Source organism: Pleurodeles waltl, chromosome 5, assembly GCF_031143425.1.
Source record: "Pleurodeles waltl isolate 20211129_DDA chromosome 5, aPleWal1.hap1.20221129, whole genome shotgun sequence".
NCBI lineage: Eukaryota > Metazoa > Chordata > Amphibia > Caudata > Salamandridae > Pleurodeles > Pleurodeles waltl.
The window spans coordinates 1169768453-1169794088 of record NC_090444.1 but is presented as its reverse complement, the minus strand read 5'-3'; the positions used below and the strand labels follow the sequence as shown (position 1 = coordinate 1169794088).

General features: G+C 45.7%; 1 protein-coding gene across 1 annotated transcript; it reads right to left on the bottom strand.

Moving 5' to 3' along the window:
• GJA1 (gap junction protein alpha 1) lies at positions 1-25257 on the bottom strand. Its single transcript, XM_069235397.1, has 2 exons — positions 24949-25257; positions 1-4843 (listed from the first exon to the last, which is right to left on the bottom strand). The coding sequence occupies exon 2, from the start codon at positions 4825-4827 to the stop codon at positions 3679-3681; it is 1149 nt and encodes a 382-aa protein (XP_069091498.1). The 5' UTR covers positions 4828-4843; positions 24949-25257; the 3' UTR covers positions 1-3678.
• Between the last annotated feature and the right edge of the window lie 379 nt (positions 25258-25636).

Sequence of the window (25636 nt, the reverse complement as noted above, 5' to 3'; positions counted from 1 at the left end):
TTTTTATACTAAAGTAAAACTTTATTGACTAACAAACATTCTGCATTGACAAACAAATACTCTGCAAAGATCAGAATTTTATGGGCAATGACGGTGGGCATGCAACCAAGTTGGACTCAGCAGTTTTAGGTGGAATGCCGCACACACACTACTATGGTAAAGATGAGATCCATTCATTGGAGTCATTATGGTGAAACTTCTTTCACCAAGGCCTCCTTGTGTCCTCTTGCCTTACCAGAGTCGAGCTAAATAACAGCGATGAGATTGTAAAATGGCAACAGATGCTGTGTTTCAAATAAATTAATTGCACGTTAAGAAAAAATCCGTCAGCCTCATTTTGCATTCCAAACAAACGCTAAGTGCAAACATCAACACAGCTGAAGTCCCCCAGAAACATTTAACCATGAAAAGGCCATTCCTTCTCTCTTTTGCAGTCAGCTTTATGTACAGTACAAAGTGAACAACACCATCGATCAGTAACCCATACACCCATGTAGCGCAAAGAATATTCCAGCAAAAAAGCAATTCTTCTAAGTTTCTCACAGTAATCACCCAAGTGAGTCTGCTTACAGTACTAAAAACTCTTATTGAATAAGCATCAGTTTATTACTTCTTATCACGGAGAAGCCACTGACGCCAGGAACGGCATTATTGCTACTTAAAGAAAACCAAAAAACCTCTTACCATAATCTGACTATGAGACACTATCCCAAATTGGACAGATCGAAAACATGTTACAAAATAATTAAAAAAACAGTCTTACATTGGCTTCCCTACCTGACTAAAGCATAGCAAGTAAACACTATGGCGGCCTCAGGTTCCAAAATATCCAGGTGGCATGTCTGTTCTTGCCCCTGTCAGTTGCACATGCTACATATAGGTTCAATGTCACTGGCCAGCCATTGCAATGCATTGTCTTGAGCGGTATGTTGATCCAGCCATCTGCTCAATATGGATTTGTCCAATATGGAAGTCAAGCATCATGTAATGGCTGCTGTGGTGTAACCAGGGAGTGTGCAGACCTATGCTAGTAAAGGCTTCCAATGCTGGATGATATCCAGAATGACTTGTGTTCAAATCGGATCATCGTTATCAGAGCGTGTAGTGTCAAAGCTGGAATCCAAGGGCACAGTATTGAGGCAAAAGTCTTTGCAGGGACGTGTAGTAGTTGGCATTCCACCATCACGTAGGAGGGCAGTTTACCTGGAAGGAAAATCCGATTTTGCTACTTGTCAACCGTGCCAAACCATTTTTTTAACAGATACATTGAAAAGTACAGATCATGGTTGTACGCAATCATTGTGAATTTCAACATAACTACAAGATGTTCAACTCCAAAGTGCAAATCTCAAGAATGGAATGTTTATAACTGGCAAATTTGCCGGTTCAGTCGGGTTATCCACTAGATGCAAACTATAATCTTTAGAGAATCTGCTTTCAGAGCAGAAATTTTGAGCGATGCCCAATGTCTCATCCCGGCTCCCTTTTGAGCCAGTCTGTGCCACAAAGTAACAGTGATCTCAGCACTTCTGAGACCAGCACTCTCATCAGCATTCCCATTTGTTAAATATTTTTAGATCACATGCATACTTAGGTCATTAAAATTCAGCCTCACTGTTACATCTTCTGCAATGTGGCTCTTCTCCACTGCTGGACAAGAAAATTCTATTGAGTTATTTGCTGAAGGCTGCACTAGGAGGCTTCTGCCTGGTGCTTTTGTCTGGCAGTAGTCTTCCCACCCAGGAGACTGTGGATGATGTCACTTCGTTGCCCCTGCAACTTAGGAGTCTAATTGTTTTAACCATCCAAGTAAGGCATGTCAGGCATGAAACAGGGTAATGTGAAGGCTGTCTAAGCATGGCCCCATCACAGATTCAGGCCCTTAAGTGTGAGCTCTCTCTTTCTTGAAGACCCTTGTTGGAATGTGTGGGATATAAGGTCCAGGAATAATCTACACAACTGTGAATTTCAGAGACCCCTTTGCCTTGTATGCTAGAAAGGTACCAGCTCCTCCATCTCCTCCCAATGATAGAAATGTTCTATAATATCTTGCTTCATACTAATCTTCACCCTACATCTTGGTAGACAAAGACATTTATACACTGGGTAGTTATAGATTTTCACTGGGTTTCTAACAATGTGATCAGTTTACTAAACAGAAGTAGAACCAAGTACCCTGGGTTTCACACACAGCTACATGGTCATGTCTCTTACCGCCTGTGACCTTGATCCATCACATTCAAGGATGCTTAGGAAAAGGGTCATACAGTGATAACAGGACCGTATCCACTGTGCTTTTGTTACTTCCCTCCCAACCCCTAAATGAAGAAATGCGCTCACAGAGAGTTGACATGATATTTGTAACCAAGTTATCTCTTTGCGAGTTGAGGATAGAAGGGTCATACCAAATGCCTTGTTTCATTCAAGAAAGGTCCTTTCAGACACCCCCCTATCTGCATCGTGTTCAGATATAGTTTATTGGAGCCGTCTATAAGAAGCAAGAGGTCTCTGTCCTGACTTTCTCAGGCAACCATGAGAGAAAGACAGGCACCTAATTTTGTCAAGTCTGAAAGTCAAAGTTTCTGAACTTTGATTGAAGACTGAAAACTGGACACGCCATTGTATGATGGGAAATGGTTTGAGAACCTGGCTAGAAACTGAACATATCCTCTAATGGTCTAGTAAACTGTCAAGATTTGTGACTGGGTACTTGGCATATTTAATGTACAGAACTGCACAACACTCCTACTATTGTCTGTGCCTATCATCTCCTTTTAAAACGAGAGGACTCATTCTTTGCTAGGACTTTTCAGTTTAATTGACCCGCTCGTGTCTGGATTGGTGGTACAGTGGAAGTCTTACAATACTGTAGTAGACTGTTCAAATTTGAAATCCAGCCAATAGCTTTGAACGCTAGAGTAGAAAAGAAGGCTAAGGTGAATGCCACCAGCTCAGAAACAACATGCTTCAAATTGACAGACAAGAGTTCAGAGACATCACCACTCAAGATGAAGGCTGCTGCTTCTTTCGAAAACATCGAGATGCTTTATTCTGGCTGTAAGTCATGATGGGAAAAAGCATGTGATCTGGTATGTCGTGTGTCACGTTGGTTTCTTAGAAATAATTAAGATGCAGGATGCACAAAGCTGAAGGTAATAACTGTCCCTTCCTGGTATCACACGCAGCTTTACATTCCACCAGACACTGAAATGAGAGGCCCTATTTCCTCTTTTTGCGTGGTTTCCGTATCATTAGGCTCTGGAGCGGGGAGCTTTTCTGTGTGCAGTTAATCACTTCCAAACATATGGAAGTAGTTGTGTACCCTTACTTTGAAAGTGGTTTGCTGCCTTTCATTCTGACGATTGTTTTTCAACATCTTGTGATACTGAACACTCTTTACGAGCACCTTAAACCCAGAATCCCGCACACTCAGTTCTACAGCATTTCTTTAACAATGGGGTCAATAGGCCATTGTCATGTCTTGAGTCCTTTTAGTGTTTACTCTCTTTAATTAGTTACTGTAAAACCAATGTGTACCTTCCAAAACACAACAAAAGTTATGTAGTATCTTTACAACAGATCTCTTTGCTGAGACTGTTCAGTACCACACTCACTGGATCAGACCAGGGCATCCCCTGACCCAGTCTTTTTCAATGCTGAGATTGTAGGCGGGAGGGGCTAGATCTCCAGGTCGTCCGGTCGAGGCCTGCTGCTGGCGTGGCTGCTAGCTCGGCTTGGTGGGCGGTGGTCAATGATGGCCATGGGCTGGAGCTCATGCCCGGCAGATGTTTTTTTTGTATTTTGACTCTCCTCAGGGAAGTCAAAGGGCTGAGCGTGAGAGTTAGAGATGGTGCTGCCGGCCTGCCCCAATCTGTTCTGCTCGGCGCTGTAGTTGGCCCAGTTCTGTTCACTGGCCTGCTTGTTGTAATTGCGGCATGATGAGGCATTCCTGTCACTGGTAACAAGCTTATACCCTGGAGGGGACATGGGAGACAAAGGGGCAGTTGGTGAAGAACAGCCATTGAAATAAGTGTACTTTTGGGCTCCGCAGTCTTTGACTGGGCTTACTGCAGCACTGGCTGTAGAGTATGGATCACTCCTCCCTTTAATGCGATCCTTGACACTTTTGAAGCAGACATAGAACAGTTCAATGATGTTCAAGCCAAGGGATACAAGAGACACCACCAGCATGAACCAGATGAAAATTGTCTTCTCGGTAGGCCTTGAGAGGAAGCAGTCCACTTTATGTGGGCATGGATCTCTTTCGCATGTGTAAATGGCGCTCAGACTAAAGCCATAAATGTACCACTGGATGAGTAAAAAGCCCACCTCAAATATAGATTTCAAGAAGATGCTTGCGATATAGGTGTGCAACAGCCCCCCACGCATCTTAACCTTGCCGTGTACTTCCAGGCCATATTTGAATTTCTTAATTTCAATCTGTTTAAGGTGCAGGTCTACATCAGCCCCATCGTTCTGGATAATTTTGAGCTCCTCAGCCTTCCTGTTGAGTTTCTCCTCCTTCCGCATCAAATAGAAGACATGAGCCAGGTACGCCAAGGTTGGCGTCGAGACAAAGATGATCTGGAGCACCCAGAACCGCACATGAGAGATGGGGAACGACTTGTCGTAGCAGACGTTCTCACAACCGGGTTGCTGAGTGTTGCAGCGGAAGGCTGACTGCTCGTCCCCCCAGGCGGATTCCACTGCAGTGCCTAGGAGCAGGATGCGGAATATGAAGAGCACAGAGAGCCATACCTTCCCTCCTGCTGTTGAGTAGGCCTGAACCTTGTCAAGGAGTTTCCCCAAGGCACTCCAGTCACCCATCCTAACCAAATGCTGCCTACAAGAACAAAAAACAGCACTGTTAATTTGGTACAGTCAATATTTAGCACATGTAAGTGTACAACAGGAAAAAGAAGCAGGCAATGGAATGATTCGGATGACAAAGGAATAAGCAATTTAGTGAACATTTACACTGTACAAATATTTGTGCTTCAGAGTTAGCTACACTGGTTATATCAAAACAAAAGTCCTTGGGTGCAAACGTTGTATAATCATTGCTTGCAAGATGAGCAAGAATTTATTTTTGCAAAGGGACCTTGGTATTCTTTACACATCTTTCACCTACTAGTTTTTCAAAATTAATAGCATTCGAATTAGCATATAGTACTTAGTACAACACTATGTTACAGAGAAAGATTAACCTGCTTCTCTCTCTTCCAAAAGTAGCCAGAAGTATGCTCTCCTCTTTCTGAGAAAAGTAGCGGTACAATTGTTTTAAACCTTCTTAGTGAATATGACTGTTTCGCTAGCAAGTATACAGTTGTGGAAAGTGGGTACATGTGAGCCTGAAAGTTGATGCACATAATTGTGGGCTATCACTGATCACACACTGGGAGACACTAAGGGGCATATTTATACTTGTTTTGCGCCGAATGTGCATCATTTTTTTAATGCAAATTCAGTGCAAAACTAACTCCATAGTTATACTTTAGAGCTAGACCGGTCTAGTGGCAAATTTATGGAGTTAAAGTAATTTTTGGGACGTGGAAACCTACTTTGCATCAATGAGATGCAAAGTAGGCGTTCCCATGCAAAAAATGACACTATGGCATTAGCGCCATATTTATTTCTCTGTGCTAAAATCACGCACACGGGGAGGAGGGGTCAAATAATGGTGCAAAGCTTGCTTTGCATCATTATTTAACGCCTGGATCAGGGCAGGTGTTAGAGGACCTGTGGGCCTATTTCCATGGTGGAATACCATAGAATAGGCCACAGTTGCCCTCCACAGGCCCCAGGGACACCCCAACCCACACCAGAGGGACAGTGGAGGATGGGGGACCCCCATCCCAGGTAAGTATAGGTAGGTATTTTTAGTTTTTTTAAAGTTCCATTGGGGGCCCTGAAGTGGCCCCCCTACATGGCACTGGGTGCAATGGCCATGCCCAGGGGACCCTGGTCCCCTGCGCTGGCCATTGAGGTGGTGGGCATGACTCCTGTCTTTTCTAAGACAGGAGTCATGTGGTATGGATGGTTTTGCATCAGAAAATGACGCTAGGCTGATTACAGTCATTTATTTTACTCTAACCCACCTAATGTCATTTTTTGGTGCAAAACCCCCTTATTCCATACCGCCAGACCCACCTGGCTAATGTCATTTTATTTTTAGGCTAGCCTACCCTTTGCACCGGCTTGCAATATTCCATAAATATGGTGCCCGGCTAATGCTCAGAAATGGTGCCCAGTGCTAAACGTTTTGGTGCAAAACTGCATTGGTGCAGTTTTGCACCAAAAAGTATAAATTAGGGCCTAAAAGACACAAACAGACTCAGAGTTAGTGTGAGGCCAATTCACAAAGACATTTATGAGTGCATTAAATAATATTCCTGGAGTAGAAAGCATTTATGAGATTGTGAAGTAGTACTCATAGAGTAAAAGCCATTTAAGATTATGTGAAGTAGTACTCCTGGAGTTAAGGGCATTTATGAGTATGTGAAGGAGTACTCCTGGAGCAAAATACATCTATGAGCATGTGCAGTAGTACTCCAGGAGTAAAATGCATTTATGAGTATGTTAAGAAATACTACAGGAGCAAAAGTAATTTATGAGCATGTGAACTAGTACTCCTAGAGTAAAAGACATATATGAGCATGTACTCCTGAAGCAAAAGACATTTCTTAGCATGTGAAATAGTACTCCAGGAGTAAAATAAATGTATACGTATGTGAAGTAGGACTCCTAAAGTACTATATGTACCCATAAACGCCTTTCTGAATTGGTCCCTTTGGGTTAAGTTTAACTTTGAGTGGCAGGGAGTTCCAAAGTTGAGGTTCCAAGAACCCCTGATCTTCAATACATTTAAAACATGAGTGGGAAATCATCAATGGATGAAGTCTATGGGACTGCAGTGTGTGAGAGGGAATGTACTGGACAATTTATTTTCTGCAGCTAAACTGGTGAGGCTTTTGAAAGACAACTGGGCTCTGGGGAACTTTGTGATATGGACATTGGATGACAAGTAGCTGGAAGGAGACACTGGGAGACACTGGGATACCCCAAAAAGACACAGAACAACAAAGAGTTACAAGAGGTAGCAAAGGGAGACACTGAGGGACACCTAGGTGATACAGGGTAATACAGAGAGAAACCTGGAGATTATAGAGATTCTATGAGACACTGAAAACACAAGAAATGGACAGAGAGTGACACTGGGAGATGAAGAGCGAGGGTGAGGCATAAATATAAGCAAATAGGAGATATATATAAAAATAGGAAAACACAGTCATGGTAAAGTGCAGGGGGCAAGGACCTCTGGAAACATGGGAGAAACAGGGGAAACTGTCACAGAACATCATAAAAAGGCACCAGGAGAGACAGAATAGAGAAAATACTGACAGGTACTGGGAATCACATGCAGACACTTGAAAATCCAGACACAGAGAGCAGAGGAGAGACAAAGACACTGGGAAACTGAGTAAGACTTATGCACAGAGGTAGGGACATTGGGAGGCACAAGGAGACAATGAGAGAGAGGGAGAGGGAGAGGGAGAGGGAGAGAGAGAGAGAAAGAGTGAGAGAGAGAGAGGTGAGAAAGAGACATGGAAAGATCTACTTCTGTAGAAACAATTACACAGAGAGGGAAGGGAACACTTTCACAGGGAAACAGTGGGAAGAACTGAGAGATACGAGGAGAGGCATTAAGAGATACTTTGGAATATGATGTGAAGCAAAAAGACAAAAGAATAGGCAATTACTTTGCATATAGGCAATACCGAGAAGCAAGGTCATAGGGTTGGGAACCAGAAGATACTGAACATGACAGACAACAATTTATTCTGAGGCAGTGCCTAATTTGTGAAACAATATGTGCCAGAGCCCAACGTTTACCTCAGATGCCCTTGGCTGGCTCTAGGAATATTGAGGTGCCGACTGCCAAGGATGCCTGGTCTTGCCTGTTTTATCTATCACTATACACTCACTGTCCCTTTATCTCACTTTTGCAGGTTCTTTTTCATCCCTGCTTTCTCCTGTTGTCACTGTGTTCCGTCTTTCTTTCCTCCATTTGTGTTTTTATCTCTCTTGCTCAGGGTGAAAGTCTGATAAGCAAAAATATTTGCCACCCCCAAAAAATAAAGGCCAGTGGGCCCCACCTGCAACCACCAGCTCAAATTAAGCAGTGTTGTGATTTCAAAAAGACAAAGAAAAATGGGGGTTTATACAGGGAACACAGGATGAGACACAGGGACATGCTTATTTTTCAGATAGACAAGTATAGATATAGGGCACAAGCAGACACATCGGGGCATATTTATGAAAAGTGGCACTGCACTTAGTTCTGTGCCACTTTTCTTGTGACCCTTAGCACCCCCCCTCACGCCAGCATGGTAGAGCCATATTTATAGTACAGCGCACTATGGCAGTAGTTAGGGTGACTGGCACCATCATTTGTTATGCTAGTCTGGCGCTTTGCAGGACCAGCATCAAAAATGATGACACTAATCCTGCAAAGCATCCAAAGGCCCATTGTAATCAATGGGAGCCTCTTTCTAAAGCCTGCACTTAGCAGGTGTTAAAAAATGCTGATAAAAATGGAGCAAAGGAATCTCATAGATTGCTTTGCACCATTTTTATGCCCCCCCCAGTGCCAGAACAGCCCCTGCATACATTATGACTGGTGCAGGCATAATTTTGCGCAAGGGGTTACAAAGTGGCGCAATGCATGCATTTTGTAAATATGGTGCAGCGTTTTTCCCCTTCCAACGCCACATTAGGGTAAAAAAATGATACTAATGTGGCATTGGAATGGCACAAGGGCTCCATAAACCTGGCCCATAGAACCCTACTAGAACAAGAGGTCACAGGCACAGGTTTCGCACAATATGAATCTGCATATGCCACACAGCCCAATGTGCTGTCTTTTTTGTACCGGAGGTGGAATGAGAATAAGTACACTACAAGAAAGAGTTGCACATCAGGTAAGCACTAATGTGCAGTCAAAGAGTGGAGTTTGTTTTTGTATTAGGCCACTTATGCAGCTCTGAGTCTAGGGTCTCATGTAGTGAATGTATATAATTGTTTACACATTTTTGGCAGAAATTGATGAGGTCCAAAAAAATCATATTTACTCATCTCTCATTCTGTACAGTTGTAAAACGTGCTGCTTTGTCAAGCATTTCCTGCTGTGTACTATGTGCTCATTTTGGGCACCCTGATGTGTTTCACAGGAGTAATATTGAGAAAACTGGTTTCTAATGTAGGTTGTGATGTGAAGCCCACATACAAATCATTTATATACAAATAGGGGCATATTTATCAAGGAATTTGTGGCACCCTTGTGCTGTGCAAGGGGGCACAGGGTGATGCAAACCTCTAATGAGGCCTTGGGCAGGTTGGTAAATCTGGAGTAATGCAAGGCAGCGCAAGTTGCTGCCTTGTGTTACTCTGTCCTGGGGTGGGGTTCCATGGGTGTTCCCGCACATCCACCCACGCGTTCTGCAGTACTCGTAGAGAGAAGAAAAGCCTTGCTGGATTGTTTCTGTGCAGGAATGTATCCCTTCATGCATAAAGCAATTCTGCCTGTAACGCAGGTACCCTTGCACCAAGGTGCAAGGGTGCCTGCGTTGACACTAGGTAGCAATTTGTGCACCAGCACAGGCAAAGAGCAGAAATGCACCATATCTTCACAGATATGGCGCATTCCTGCCCTCTCCCTTTCATGCATAGAAATAATGATAAATAATATTAGTCTAAACGGGCCCTTTTACACATTTTCAGTGTTTATCCTGGAAATCTGGCATGGCTGTGGCCCTTTTGGATCAGAGTTGGAGACCCCAGGGCTAGAATCTGCTTGATTACTTCTTCAGTTTCCTCTGCTCCATCACCATTGACCACATAAACCATCATTTTTGGCACAGAGAAAACGTTGCAGTATTTTTTTCAGTAGGGGCACAGCTGTGACTAGGAAGTAAACAGAAAGGCACATAAGCTAATAGAATCCTGAAAGGCTTCTCCGTGCAACATAGCCTTGCTTGCATCCGGGGTCATTAAAAATAGATGTGCATACCAGAATATTATTGCTTAGGATGTGGGATTTCAAAACCAACACGGCTCCAAGCTCTTTCTAGACGTCTGCTATAACCAGGTCCACTTAACAACACTAACAGAACAGCGTGTTTACATGTTTTACGACCAGCTGTGTAGGCCGCACTGCCTCTGTTCATGATAGGGAAAGGAACCGTGCCTATGTTTCACAGAAGGCCAAAACATCGACGTCGCAAGGGCATTTTTGCTAAATGTAATGCTGTTTTTAAAAAATGTAAAAAAAAGGCACCAACTGTATATCACTTCTAATACAATGCTTTCCAGGGCAAACATTTACGCGACTAGCAGGTGTCAGTTAAGGGCGGCCTTGTGTGTATTTATAGAGATATTTCAAACTCGTCTTCGGGTTTTAGGAGCCATGAGGCAAACAAAGACGGCGGCCCTCTGCCTACTAGATGAGCGTGGCTCCTGAGAGCAGCCACGCAGCCCTCCTGGTTACTCTCACGTTATTTTAGCTTTAAACTAGGATCTTCCTTTTCAAAACCTATGCCCTGAGAGGCCAAGGCCTATACAGACCCTCATGAATTATCGGCCTAGGTAGACTCACACAGTTTGTCAGCGTGCTTCACAAATCAGACCCAACAACATCACCCAAAAACCTACCAGTACGAGTAGGGGGCGGGGCCTCTTGCCAATAAGCACCTAGGAGACACTTTTGTCTCCACCCTGGCACAAACCCCCTCCTCCAAAAAACAAGCATTTGCAATGCAATGGGTCTCGTGTTTGCTCGAGTTAGGCCTATTAGCAATGTAAATTCCTAGCTAGACTTTTCTTGCCACATAAATTGAAAATGAAAAAAGTAAAACAGCTGACATAAGCAAGCCAATTCAAAGCGCCATGGCTGGCATGAGCGCGAAGGAGAGATACGAAAGGAATAATTAGTTCGTTCGCAGTCAAATGTATCGGCACATGTGCAATTATAAATGTCACTGAGTTGATGGCCAAGGTGGTACAAAACTGCCCCAAAGAGGGACAAACGTAAAGCATTTATCAATGATAACAGGATATTTGAAGGGCAAGCTTGTGAACGAGTGACAGTGATGGGCATAAGGTGGGCGTGGTTAAAAGCCCACAGATGGATTACAACAGGCCAGAGCGCTTGGGCGCTCAACCTAAAAAAGAAAACAAAAGCTTGCTGAGGCTGCTGCCAATGATCTGGGGTGTCTTCACATCCATTAATGGACATAGGCAGTTAAAAGCCTCCGGAATGCAAGCTGAAAACCACTGTTTACAGTGATTTTCAGCTTGTTTTCTCTGTCACCCTGTGATATTGGCTCTTCACTGGGTGACCATGTGAGGGGTGCCAATATTGTGCGCCACACGGTGGCACTGCGTGAGTTGGCAGGTCTGCAAGTATGTATGTAAACTAAAGTGAACTCATGCACTGCAACCTGATCTTTGGCATGGCCATGTTTGGGACTTATACTGAGCCTGCTTCCCTGTTCTTATAGGCAGGTTTGTACAGTATTATTTTCAGTGCCATTGACATATGGGGCTGTATTACATAGAGTGCACTGGGGGTGCCAAGGCAATGGATACCTCTTTTGGTGCCTCCTGGGCACTGTAGTACAACAGCGGCCACAGAGGATTGACCAGGTCCTTAAGTAACATGGATAGTGCAGGCACACATACATTGCCTCATTTGCATGGGGGTGTGGCCGGATGCATATGATGGAAACTCTTTGGGGCATATTTAAGAAAAGTGGCACTGCACACAGTGCAGCTCCACTTTTCTTGCGCCCTTTAGCGTCTCCCCACCACTACCATGTCTGCACCGCATTTAAAATACGTCACACAATGGCGCAAGGTAAGGGGCAATTGTGTCATTTTTTTACGCTATTGATGTACTCTGCAGGAGTAGCACCAATATTTTGGCACTACTCCTGCAGAGTGCAAAGGGGCCCATTGTATTCAATGGCATGCCCCCTTTTAATGCCTGCTATGAGCAAGCGTTTGTAGTGCGTTAAAAAATGACACAAGGAAATCTGTTAGATTTCCTTACACCATTTTTGTTGCCCTCCCCCCCCCCAAACGTGGGAATGCCCCCTTTGCATACACTATGCCTGGTGCAAGCATAATGTAGCGCAAAGGATTACAAAGTGTCACAATGCATGCATTAAGCCACTTTCTAAATATGGTGCTATGTTTTTGGCCTTCTACCACATTAGCGTAAAAAAATGATGCTATTGTGGCACTAGGTGCTCTTAAATATGCCCCTTTGCTCCTACACCCATGCTGTACTATTAGGATGATCAGACGTCTCTGATTTCTCCGGACAGTCCCATTTTTCCAACACCTTTAACAATTTTATATAGATGTCCTGGTTGTGAAAAGAAGGTGGAGTATTTGAATTGTGCATATCCTCTCACTTACACATGCACCTCTCTAGTGTAAAATAGAGTTAATCCTGAAGCTGCATTGCATCAGTCTCCTTCAAGCATCCTTCTAGCAGTACAGCAGTAGTGCACCCTCAATTCATTGTCCCAGAAGAGGGGAGGAGTCTTTTTAGGGGGCAGGGAGTAGGTCCTGCCATAGGTAAATATATGTGTGTGTGTTTTGTGTGTGGTTGTCAGGAATCAATCTGATTATGTGCTACAAACGGTGGGATACTCTCTGTGTGCACCTGAAGACAGCCCTCTAAAGGGGCAGAAAGGGCCCCAGGCGTCCCCACCATATACCCTCAGCGGTCAAGTGAAATCACTCATTGCACCTGCCTGCGGGGATCTCTGCTCCCCTTCTGAAGTGCAGATAAGTGCTTCCTACACAGGGAAAAACAAATTGGCTTCTTCAATCAGCTGCTCCACCTTTCACTATACAGGTGGATGCAGTGAAGGATTGCATTTGCCTGCAAAGGGACATCAGCGGCTCCATGGGAACCCTCTCTCCTCCACCTTGGTGGCACACAATCACTGCACCTTCTGATTACCTCTTTGTCTCTGTGTCCGCATCCTCTACACTGCGGAGCAGAGGCAAAGTGTTTCCCCAATTGCCTGAGGCAAAGGCCCCATTAAAATAAGGGAATACCCTCTTAAGACAGCACCAGCAGGGTATATGTCCCAGGGCTGTGTGTACTACAGAAGAAGCCACACAGTTGTATGTGGCTCCTTCTGTAATACTATAATACCAACATGAGATGAAAAACAGGTGCACACGCTCATTCCACCCCTGGGGCACTGTCTCTAATGCGACCCCTGGTGTGTGATTTTCGTGAACAACCTAACAAAACAGGATTGCGACTTAAAGCAACCCCAGCCCGCTTTATTCCCTACACAGGGAATGAATGTATGTCCCTGCAGCCCATGGAGGGAGAGGGGAACCTGCCCTTCAAGGGGCACACCATCCAAGCTATGGCCTATGAGTACCTGCTAGATGTGAGCCCCCTCGTCACCTATCCAGGAGGAGTTCCCATCATTTTACATTACACCACCGTACATTATAGCATAGTACAGAGTCAGAATCCCATCTTTAAGCAGGCAGGCGGCGTTTTCCTGTCCAGTTAACACTGAAAATGCTACGTTACAGTAAATTGAGTTATGTTACATTATGGTTATGACACAGAAACTGTATAGTGCCGTAACTGAGTAGTTGGCTCATTGTTTGCCAACTACTCAATTAATTGGCCTCTTACACCTGTTCTGCTACCTTGGTTCTGAGCTGGAGAAATGACCAGGCCCAACTAGTGTGATTGATATAAAACAATTAAAGTTGAAGCACGGAGAGCCAGCAGTGAAAAATATGTATTTCCATGTTTTAAATAGTGCCCACATGTATCATCATAATCGAGTCAAAGCACTCAGATTTGGCTATAACACTCAAATGTTATGGATGTGGAGTCGGTCTCTTGGGTGCCAGATGTCACCAGTACCATTTCCAGGACCTGTCAGCGGGCCCGAGATCTGGACCAGCCCATAAATGAGGAGGTGGAGATGGTGCGTGGGCCTAAAGCAGGCCTCGGGACTATGAAAATCTGTGCCATATTGGAGTCCCAAGGGGCACCTCAACATATTTTGCATGCGCCAGAGATGGTCAAAGTGTTGGTGGACGTTCCAAAATGTTTACTTGCACATGGGTCAAGTTGAGGGCCTTTTTGAAGGCACATGACAGAGCAGAACACTTAGACAGGCTCAAATGCACGGCAGAGGAGCGTGCCCTGTACTATAATACTTTTCTTTGTGCATCTTTTCCCTAAATAACAATCTTCCAGTCTGCAACATTTGCAAAAAATACACCAAGAGGGTGCATTAAGCATTAAATGGTACAATGAATGCAAGATGCATGGCTTGAGTGAGTCAAAATGCACAGCAGCAGGGGCGTATCTACTATTGGTGCAGCAGGCTCAGTGGCACCATGAGGCAGGGTCCTAACGGACTGATTGAATCCCTATAGTTTTTTTCATTTTACTACCTGACCTGTAGCCAGAAAAGTCATTTTCTTTTCCATGATCCAGGGCATCCTTACTACGCAACCGCATGGCATCCATTTTCTAACTGTTGTGCTTAGGGTAAACTCGTGTGTATTTACCTAGAATGTTTTTGCACTTCCAGTCCAATTACTCTGTAGTTAGACTCTGCCAAAATGGTCCAAGAACTTCCCAGCAAAGAGCGAGGCCATGGAGTGCCTGACAGAGCTTGGCAGAATCTGCTGTGTTTGCTCCTTCAGCTGGTCACAGGTTGTGATGACTGGTGAAGTGGAAAGAGGGCCAGAAGAGGCCAGGCGGCTGGTATAATGGCGGGCCCTGAAACACGAGGGGCTTGTTGGGAAGCCAGTGTTCCGTGCCCTCTTCCTCCCTTAGAAACGGATGGCTTAGTGATTGAGCAGCCTTCCTGAGAACTTCACTCCCAGCCAGGGGTGGACGAGGCCAAGAGAGAGGCTCTTTGTGCACATGAGCAGGCTGTGCCAGGGCTTCCAATGGCCTGGTACTGTCAAGCTCTTTAATGCTGGCACTATTTGTGCTCATTTAAAGAGCCAGCGCAAATTCTCCTCATGAAGGCTGTGGAGGCTTCCAGCAGCTTCTACTTGAGTCAGTTGTTTATTGACCACTCTTCATAGAAAGCCTGACGTGCTCAGAGTCACAAGGACTGTACCATTATAGGTGGAAAGAAACGTGGGAATACATCTCAACAGGGAGAATCCTGATTTGCTGTCAATGTATCCTGGACTTTTATGTCACATTGGACTTATGGTATGCATTCCATGATACTCTACCCATTTGCACCCTGCCGAAGAATTATCCCCATGCGCACTTTGTCAGCACTTTGTCCCTCTTAAATCAAAAAACCCATTACATAGTGACTGGTTAAGACACTGTGAAATGTTCAAATACTCCACCTGCTCAGTCCAGGCACCCAGAAATGTCTGACCCCACATGGCACATATGGCATTGCTGGACCTTTCAGTGAATTGATTATTCTTTAAAACCCCTTCATATAAAGATGTACCGGGGCTGTAGATCATCAATTTTTATTGTATGTTTATTGTGAAGTCACTCAACACCACCACTTTTTAACTTGACACAAAAATGTATCTGGTGTGGTTTGAATTATCCATTTTATCCAAGTTTACACTCAAACCATGTCAACTTCATCGCTCAGACAACACACAAACAAAGCAAAATGAGCCATTAATCGCTGAGCAGCTTTATGAAATGGCGACCTTTGACTGACAATCATGTCTAAAGTGAAGCTTCCTAGGGAACAAGGCTTTACTATGAATCTGTACTTGAATCATTAAAGTCAGACACTGAGCACCCTTTAATAAATATGTGAATAGCCACAGCTTCACCTTGCACCTAAAGCCTCTGTATAATGCCCTAACACATAGCAGAGTGGGTGGAGTCAGTCGACTTGCGGAGGAGAGTGATGTGTGTATTCTTGAAGTTAATTGACGATTTTCCTTTGATAGGCTCAGCTGACAGGACAAGGAGAAGATGGCGCCTGCAGCCCAAAGAGCCCTGCTGACTGGGTGGGATATGGGCTGCTGACATATATTAGCTTTTCTTGTGACTAGCAGCAGTGGCATTACACAAAATAATGTGGTTCTCCCAAACAAAGGGTCATATTTAAGAGTCCCTAGTGCCTCCTTGCACCACATTAGCATCATTTTTTTAACGCTAATGTGGCCCAACTAGGCCAAAATCCCTGAGCCATATTTACAAAGTGGTGCAATGCATGCATTGTGCCGCATTGTAACCCCTTGTGCTACCTTATGCCTGTTCCAGGCAAAATGTATGCAAATGCGGCATCCCCCCATTAGGGGGGGCCTAAAAAATGGAACAAAGAAATCCAGCAGATTTCTTTCCATCATTTGTTAGGCACATTTAACATCTGCTTAGAGCAGGTGTTAAGAGGAGGCACACCATTGATTACAGTGAGCTTTGCAGGATTAACGGCAAACTTTTTGATGCTAATCCCCCAACGCTCCGGACTAGCGTCAAAATTTCTGAGACTAGTCCCCTATCTACTGCCATAGTACACCATATTTTAAATAGGGCACACACATGGTAGCATTAGGGGGCGCTAAGGGGCGCAAGAAAAATGGCGCTGCACTAGGTGCAGTGCCACTTTTCATAAATATGCCCCAAAATGTTTTGAAAGGCTCCTGAGACTCCCATAGATATTAATAGTTCTGAGGCTGAATGGTGGTCGATGTCAGGTGGCCCCCACCTGCCGGTATTGGTTGTACTAGCCTACTTTACTCCCCTGAGAAGAAGGGCAGAGCAACAGAACATTTGTGGCCTGGTAACAGGGCCACTTCATTGACATTGGCTTGATGACCACAGTGGAAAAGAGTGTGGAGAAGCTCTGTCCCACACCACGTACTACCTCCTAAGAGGTGCTGAAACTGATCTCTGAAAGATAGCTGGGCAGGTTCATAGCTATGCAGTATCTGCTCAGGGAGTAGCATCTCAACTGCCCCATGAGAAGTGGTATGCTGCACTTTCTCCAACATTTGCCAGGCTGAGTTATTTCTACAGACAAGATGGTGTCTTCCACGGTCTATAGGGCAATCCCACAGTTCCACAAAAGCTGATCTGATGGTTCCGTGAATGGGCCATTTCTTATTTTTGGTTTTGTGTGGGCCTGCTTTATGGTCTGACGAGACAGCTTTTACAGTTGATTTCCCTGATGGTACACAAACATTACCTGCAACAAGAACCAATGCACGCCGTCTGTCATAATGAGAAAAACACCTACAATAGCTCGAACGTACCCAGGTTTGCAGAAGGTGGGACACTTTTGTCTTATCAGATTCGTTAATGGGAGCCATTTCGTTTGGGCGCCTAGGCCTATGCTGATGGTTTCCTAGACGGGTTCCTGTTTTTGCCTTACGCTACAAGGAGCACGTCTAGCCCTTTTAAGTCGTGACATAAGGGAGGGCCCTACGTGCGACGAATTGACCTTGCAGTGATTCGAACCTGCGACCCTAGTGTCGGCGGAGCTCGTGCAGCTGATGCTGAGCACTTGTTGATGATGACGTTATCAGGCTGCTCCCTGCTGCCAGATCCTATGATAAGAGCCAGCTCGCGCCGCCAGGCCTGCTGCTACTCACAAGATAGTACAAAACCTACCTCACTGAGTGGCTCGGCTATCAATCAGCCGTGAAGCCTTCCTTCCTATGCCGCACTTAGCACAGAAGCACAGTTTCCTCTCTTTCGGCTGAGTCATTTTCTTCTTGTGATAAGTCTTGCATGGCGTTCTCAAAACTGGGCTTTTGTTTCCATTCTTTTTGCAAAACCAGACAGTTCGTTAGCACGGTCTGTGACAAAATATCTAAATGAAGAACACAGAAAGTGTTCAGCAAGAGAGACGGAAACACATTCGTGTTTCAGACTCCTATTTAGAATAAACCTTCTCTTCGCTAGAGTCAGCCATTTACAGTGTCTCCAAGCTGCCCTTTCTACCAGTTTTTAACCCTACGCCCCTCCCCCCACTGTTCTTCCACTTCCTTTCTAATGGGTAAGAAAGGGGCAAATTGTGGGGTGAATCAGCCCTGGCGTGGACGGGGGGCAGTGCGAAGTGGCAACGGGGTGAGTGGGGCGATCACAGAGGGTTGTGTTTAATGTTGAGCGAGATATTTGTCGGGGTGTATACATACGTACAGTGCTTGAAATTAAAATGTACACGTTTACGTGCTCCTTGGCCCACAGTACCTGTTTGCTGCTGAGAAGTATCAGTAGTCTCCCATTAAAAGCAGCAGTGCTAGTATTACCCCTTCCAAGTTAAAGAACTTCAGGCACTGAGTTCCTGATAGCACCTGCCCATTTAGAGCCCTGAATGCGCGTGTGTTGTGTTGTAGGGTCTGTATTTGTCTTGAGGGCCATGTGTGGGCGGGTCAGGGACATGAACAATATGGAAGGATTGTGTTGGTGTATAAATGGTCATATGGAGCAAGGGATGGCTATGTTTGTAGGAAGGCTGTGTGTTGTGTGGCAGTGGGTGGCAGGCATGTAGTTACCATTGGTGCAGCAGTTGCAGTGGCACCAGAGCCCTGAAGGGCCCTTTGATCCCTGATAATTGCTGAATTTGACTACTCCAACAGCAGTCAAAGAGGCCATTTTCCTTGCATGCACCAGGGCTCATGACATCCTTGCTATTCTACTGGTGAGTAGCTGTCTAGGGAGTTGAGTGGTAGAGGGTTTTTTGAGGAAGCTAGGGGGCTGTTTAGGTTACAGTGCTTGAGATCATGTCTCAGAGATGTTTTGTGTGGGGAGGAAGGGGAATGGAATGGAATAGAATGGAAGCTTGAAGTGTTTCCCTTAGAGTGTGAATGCATATTATTGTCAAATGGCACTGGTAGTCAGCAGGTGAATGAATTCCACTCACTGAGCACTGCAAAAATTAAACTGGGATCACTCATAATATATCCGAACCCCACCTTTGAGAGACAGCTCTGGTGCGAGCCTACTAGCATTCCTGATAAGAGTAAAATGTGGCCTAACATCATTTAACCCTGAGACGTCTCCCTCCTCCATCATAAGGAGGGACAGAGGAAATGTTTACAAAGAGGGTGTTTTTCATTGCACAGTTCCTTGGCACAGAGTTCCCAGGGCTCACAGACCGGCCCCTTCCCATGTTGTGCTTATGCCCTGAGAGATGGAACTTGCCTTCAGTCACGATGCTGAAACTTTCTGAGGCAGGACTTTCAAGGCCCTGTGAATGACCATGTCTTTCATGTACACGCGCCGGAATTGTGACATCCATGTAAAAAAAAAGCATGACAAATGTCTCTAATTTAAGTATCCCACCATGGAGTAGCATGCTGTCCGTCCATAAAGCCCTTGAATACTCATTAGGGATAGAAAGCACTATATAAACGTCAATACAATGTCAAAGCTCCTAATGAAGTGAAGTGTCACACATAACTCCAAACACACGTCTTCAATCCCCACATAAAAGCATAAGAGCAATACATTTTCATGAAATAAAACTTGCAAAATGCATGAGATGGCGTGAAAACAGCATGACAAACTGTAACCCTCACGCATGACTAAATTACTGACTCTGTGTCCCACGGGGTAGCGTGCTACCCATTTGCAAAGTACTAAAAGGGGGCTAGTGAGTGCCATATAAATACTCTTACCATAGCGTAATTCTCTGCGCGCCCAAAGGTGTGGTAGAAAAACTTCAGCAACAGTCGCCTTTGTGTGCATTATTGTGATCACGTGACAGAGAACGTGTGGAGTCTATGGGAGACATGGCCAGGGATGCATTAATCCAGGCTGCCCTTGGAAATGTGTGTATTATTGAGCTGTGCATAACTCAATGGATATCTGGATTAAGGGAGTCTTATTTCACTGTCAAATGGAAAATTGTGTTTTTTAATTTGTTATAAAAAAGAAGACACTGCGAACCCAAAAGCATCTTCGATTTCGGGAAAATACAGAACATGCTGATTCTGATATCCCATAAGATTAGTGCAAGAGAAATTCATTTGGATTTTCTACTTGCGGGGCAGGGTAGCCTGTTTGAAGCCTTCTTAATGTACAGTGGCAAAGCAAGAATGCCTCTGACCCTAACGCAAGTAACTGACTGGGCCCATCCAGCCCCCCCTACTTAGAAAGCAACTATACACTAATGTATTGGTCAGGGCCATTGAGATTATGCAATTTTACTGCTGTGTTTTTTTCTTCATCATTATCGCATTTGCCACATAATCCCTCATGGGATGCATAATCTGGGGATTTAACACAAAAAATGCATCTAGCTCGAACAGATCTAAAGTTACTAAAATGTGGCAACGTGTTGTCTTACAGTAGAAGGCCCTTCACAAAATTTCACTGGCCACCTTTCTGTTGTTTATTGCTGTAGCTAGATGTCAGACTGGAACTAACGAGGTGAAACATTGGCTGTGTTAATGTGTGCAAAAATGCCAAAAAGTGAGTTAATACTTTCACGAGATGTTCTACATAAAATGTATTCAACCCTGTCGCAGATTTTGGTCCTCTCCTTCCGCATACATCCAGTGGCCCTGGGAGACGCTGTGTGACAAGTATCTACAATTGCCCAACGCACAAGTACTTGTTTTAAAGAGTAGAGCAGGAATGGCTGTATTGCAGATTTCTGCAGCGGGTGCATTTTTCCTGGAAAGTTTGGTGCCCTCTGGTGGGCTTGGACGGAGTAACCGCGGAAACGCTCTCAGTGCCATGGACTGCCTGCACGTCTCATAAACACAGTGCCTGCTCCCTGGGCACATTCTGGTGCCTCCAAGCCAGTCCACTGTATGTGCCATCCAAAGAAAGGCACAAGCTTCTCTCCGTAAAGTAAACAGTGCAGATTGAAAAACACCGTCCTTCAGTGTGGATGTGTGGGGTTCCGGCGCTGTGTGAAAGGCGGTGCTCCACGCAGCACATACTAGCTCAGAACAAAACCTGATGGCCTCTAGACAAGATGACAAACTAGACTTGCTGGTGTCGCGACAGCTGCATGCCCTAGAAGTTCTAGGGTGTGATCGCGAGTGGAATGTAGGAATGCACCTAGCCAAGGAGCGAGCTGGGAGCTGTGTTTAAGATATGTACCTAAGCTATGTATTTTCTATAAAGCGCCGCCTGCCGCAACCGTGCAGGTCCGAAGCGTCGCAACTGTCTGGAGTTACTGTAATTCAATTCTGATATCCATTTCAGAAGTTCCAAAAGCTGAGGAATGACACGTCAAGAAGTGAAAGCGCGGCTGCAGACTACAGACACTTTGCATCTGGGACATTGGCCCACTGAGCTATCTTTCGGTAGCCTCATAACTAAAAACGCAAATAAAGTCTTAAGTAGAGTTGGCTTGAGAAGTGACAATGCTTCCCAACAGCAATGACAAGGAAGTATTGGTGCCCACTAAGGCACAGGCCGGGGGATAGTGAGGTTTGGTGGGGGGCACTCTTCAAGGGGGGTCCCGCATTCAGTCTATGGATTAGGAATATTTTTGTGACATGTGGGAGACGTAGCACCCCCCTCCCCTACCCCACAAGCCAGCCAACACGTTCTTAAGGGGTGGGCATCGTTAGAGTTACGCAACAGCAGCGAACAGTCACCAAGTAATAACCCTGACGTATGAGGCGCGCGAGACCGGACTTTGCTCGGCGGTCATAGGGTGAGTCAAGGGGGAGCAGGAGTCTAACCAAAAAGGGCTGATTCCGAATCGCAGCCCTAACTACTACACTCGAACCTCCTTCCACCCACATCATATACCACTGGACCCAAGAGGGACTACTGTCATTGATTGGCCAATATCCCATCCAATGCCACTGGACGAGAGTGTGACTAAGAGTCGTTGATTGGTCAATATCCGATCCAGTGAATCAATGGAAATTCCAATAGACGCCACATAAACCATTACGCAGCTTAATGGCAGGGCATGTGAAAATACGGATATCGATTCATTGTACGCATAATTTCGATGAATGTCTCTTAAAGCAACCTTATATGTAGGTATTGTGCAAACCACTCGTTCATAAATTAGTAAAGTGTTGTGCAGCACTGCCGGTGTGTAAATCTAGCAACAACGTGTTTTTTTTCCGCTAGCCCTTGAATACTATCTATCTATCTATCTATCTATCTATCTATCTATCTATCTATCTATCTATCTATCTATCTATCTATCTATCTATCTATCTATCTATGCCTGCCACTCTCTACATATCTCTTTCTACCGTCCGTCCATCCATCTATCGATAGTGCCTTCAGCGCTCGCACATCCAGGCACTTCATGTCGCTATCGCCGGAAGTGAGGGACAGATGACTAGGTTAAAGAAGAAGCAGGGATCTCTGTAGGTAAGAAGGCTTCTTAGTAGAGATGTTTGTCCCCTTGGGGAAAGCACAGAAAAAGAGAATCTATGCAGCTTCGCATCATCCTGTCGGTGTTTTGGCCCATACTGAGCAACCATGCCCGTGATTCCTAGAGTTAGTCATTCGCCCCTCAGTTCCCAGATGAGATCCGGGCAGGGTCATCCTGCCTTTCATGATCCAGGGGTCGGCTGAAACGGCATCATTGAATTCGGTCACTTACACCATTACAGACCTGCAATGCTGTTTTGGAAACAGCTCTGAGGTCTCCGCGCCTCTTTTGGGATGACTGTCTCAAACCTTCCCGAGCAGAGCTCACACCCGCACCCTGATATTTATATATTTTGCACTTTTGATTCAGTGCGAACTCGACCCTAAGGTATTGAAGCGCTTTACATGAGCACGGGTCACATTACGCAAGGACACATTCGTTTTTGGTAGGCACGGTTAACTAGATTAAGTGATTTGCCCAAAATCACAGGATTTTGCGCCGCAGCCGAGACTCGAACATCAGACCCCAGCTGCAAGATCGGTAGCGCTGGCTTTTAACCCACATCAAGGTGGTTGGCATGCGGAGGAGCACGCATTATAGTGCCACGTTCACGGCGCAAGATGGATGTAAATGCAACAGCAGTCACGCCTCTCTCTGCTCGAGTGCTGGTTGTGAGTGTAAACAACAGTTGAGACTAGGGCGCTTTAGGCAGCGGTGTCCACATTTGAATAAAAAAACAGTCCCAGACTGTTGCGGCAGGTGGTCTGATGCTCACGTTTCTGGAGTGTGGAAGTCCGATACCTTAGTTAAGAATCCATGCAGCTCCAGCTGTACAAATGATTTGGCCCTCGGCAAAGTAGTGATAACTCCTCCCACCTCATCACCACTCTCTTTTCCTGCTGAAAATAATTCGGGACACCTCAGATATACACAGAAAACGAGTTTACACCGAGAGTTACATTCGAGCATAAAAACGAGCAGTGAGCGCTGCACACGTACAGCTCCGATACTGCGAGTGTACTGGTTCCGGTGCAAACTGAAGTTCGCGTGTTGAGATAAATGTGGCTGTTGTGTAAAAGCCCTCGTCGTAACAGTAAGGGGAGATAGATTACTTCCATGGATTGACAGCAGAGTGAAGTTGTGTGTGGCTGGATGTTGGCACCATGATGTGTAAAGTGGCAATCTGGGCCACTGACAAGAAGCTAGAGGCAAAATATATTTCAATGGGACTACTTCACTTGCCTTGGGGCTTCCTCAATCGTTCAACGAGGCAGGTGCCCCGTGGACCTGAATGGGGCTTCCTAACCGTCCTTGGAATCACGACCCTGACCCAACAGGAGAGGTGCCCCAAGCATTTGAAGGTACTACCACACCACCTTTACAGCCACCTCATTGGCCCACCAAGATAGGTGCCCATATAGATTTCTGTGGTACTATCTATGTGGTACTATGTCGTCCTCAGAGCTCCTACCTCACAACGTTTAGAGCCACCTCGTTCACCCACCAAGAGAGGTGCCCAGAGAGGTACTTGAATGGTAGTACCTCAATCTCTTTGGAATGACGCCATTGACCCAACAAGCTAGGTGTCCCCAAAGACGTCTGTGGTACTATCTCGTCCTTAGAACCCCTACCTCACCTTCATTGGAATCGCCTCAATGACCTTCCCAAGCACCATGTCCTCAAAGACTTCAATGCTACTCCCTCACCCTCCTTGAAGTCCCCTCAGTGACCCATCAAACACGGGGTCCCCAAGACCTCCAATGGGTGCACCTCGCCCTTGAATTCTCTCATCCTCCCAGGAAGCTGACTGACCCTTTAGACTTCACTCAGCCATGATGTCGAGGTCACCTCAGGAGTGAAGTGGCAACCTTGCTCGCTCCATATATTGAAGGGACGTGTGAGGTGCGTATTTAATTATTTATTAGCTTCGGGGAGGTTTGTGTACATTGAGTTGACCTTTAAAGCAGAGAGGTGGAGTCAGCCTGTTGAGACGGGACCGTGTGAGCTGTAGGTCACACACATACGTAGATATCTGCAGCTGGCGCACAACCCTCTAAGCTATCTCTAAGAAATATCTAAAAAAATGGTGGAGAAGCAACAAAACGAGTCTTCGTGCAGCTGCAATAAGCTGCGATGTGCCTCGTATATCCCAACAAAACGTAAACTTTCCTAGAAAAAACGGAGCAACGATGCATAGACAGTCTCTTTATAAGTGGCCACATACTGAATTTTCAATGACCCCCTGGTACGCTGAATGAAACTCGATGGATCCCCCAGAGGCCACCTTCATTGAAATATTTATCACTCGAAGAAAAATGAAATCAGAGCGATACCCACTGTCTCCGATGTCCGCTTATTTTTCCAGGTATCCCGCAGTCCTGAGCAGCCCAGAGTCCGACAGGTACTCACTGCTGCCGGTAGACACACTCCCAAGTCTCACCTCAAGCACACACCACTCAAACGCTGCGGCAGGTGCCCGGCCCCGCAGGAAGGGCACTGCTCTCGGCCGATGTGCCACAGTGCCGCTCACAGAAAAGTTCAAGAAAGTTTTGGCGCTGGGGATACAAGGCGTGAAACCTACCTTGCCGGCCAACGGTGGCACCGGGGGCAGGCGCTCTGCTCCGGACCTGTCTGTGAGCGCCTTAAAGGTCCGCCTGTGTGCGCCTTCCTCTCTCCGCCTGCTCGTAGAAGTTCTAAAGCGGTCTGAAAGTTTATTTCCTTGGGGCGCAGTCTGACAGAGGGCTTTTAAAAAGTTTCCGAGCAGCAGCTCCGCCTTGGTCTTATGGGGGCCGGGCAGAGCAGGGGAGGGAGGGGAGCATGGGCAAGGGGAGGGTGGAGGGGTACACAGGAGGAGCGGGAGAGGAAGGTGGGACAGCAGGAAGCATCACGAGCGAACGAGAAGGCGAAAACTGTGTGGTTTCTGCTCTGCTCACTAGTAATACAAAGAAAGTGTTACATGTGCACGAAGACAGAGAGGCCAGAATGGCCCATAGCAGGGGAGACATCTCAGGGATCAAACCATCAATGGGAGAGTGTTGCACACCCAAGCCGCCAGCTCAATGTAGGTAGAGTTCTGTGTTTGAAGCCATAGTCCAAGGTGGGATATTTCACTTTAAGGAACATAGAGCAAAATTAAAAAATATACAACACACGTCTTCAATAGGGCCCAATCAGAATCAGGTACAAGGTATGCCATCATGCCAACACGTTTGAACCACTTGCTAGTTTCACCAGTGAGGCAGGAGGCCCCAAGTACGAGTTTGTCGGAG

What these genes read in the sequence shown, in the direction of transcription:
- GJA1 (XM_069235397.1), bottom strand. Translation starts at nt 4,827, where the DNA reads ATGGGTGACTGGAGTGCCTTGGGGAAACTCCTTGACAAGGTTCAGGCC.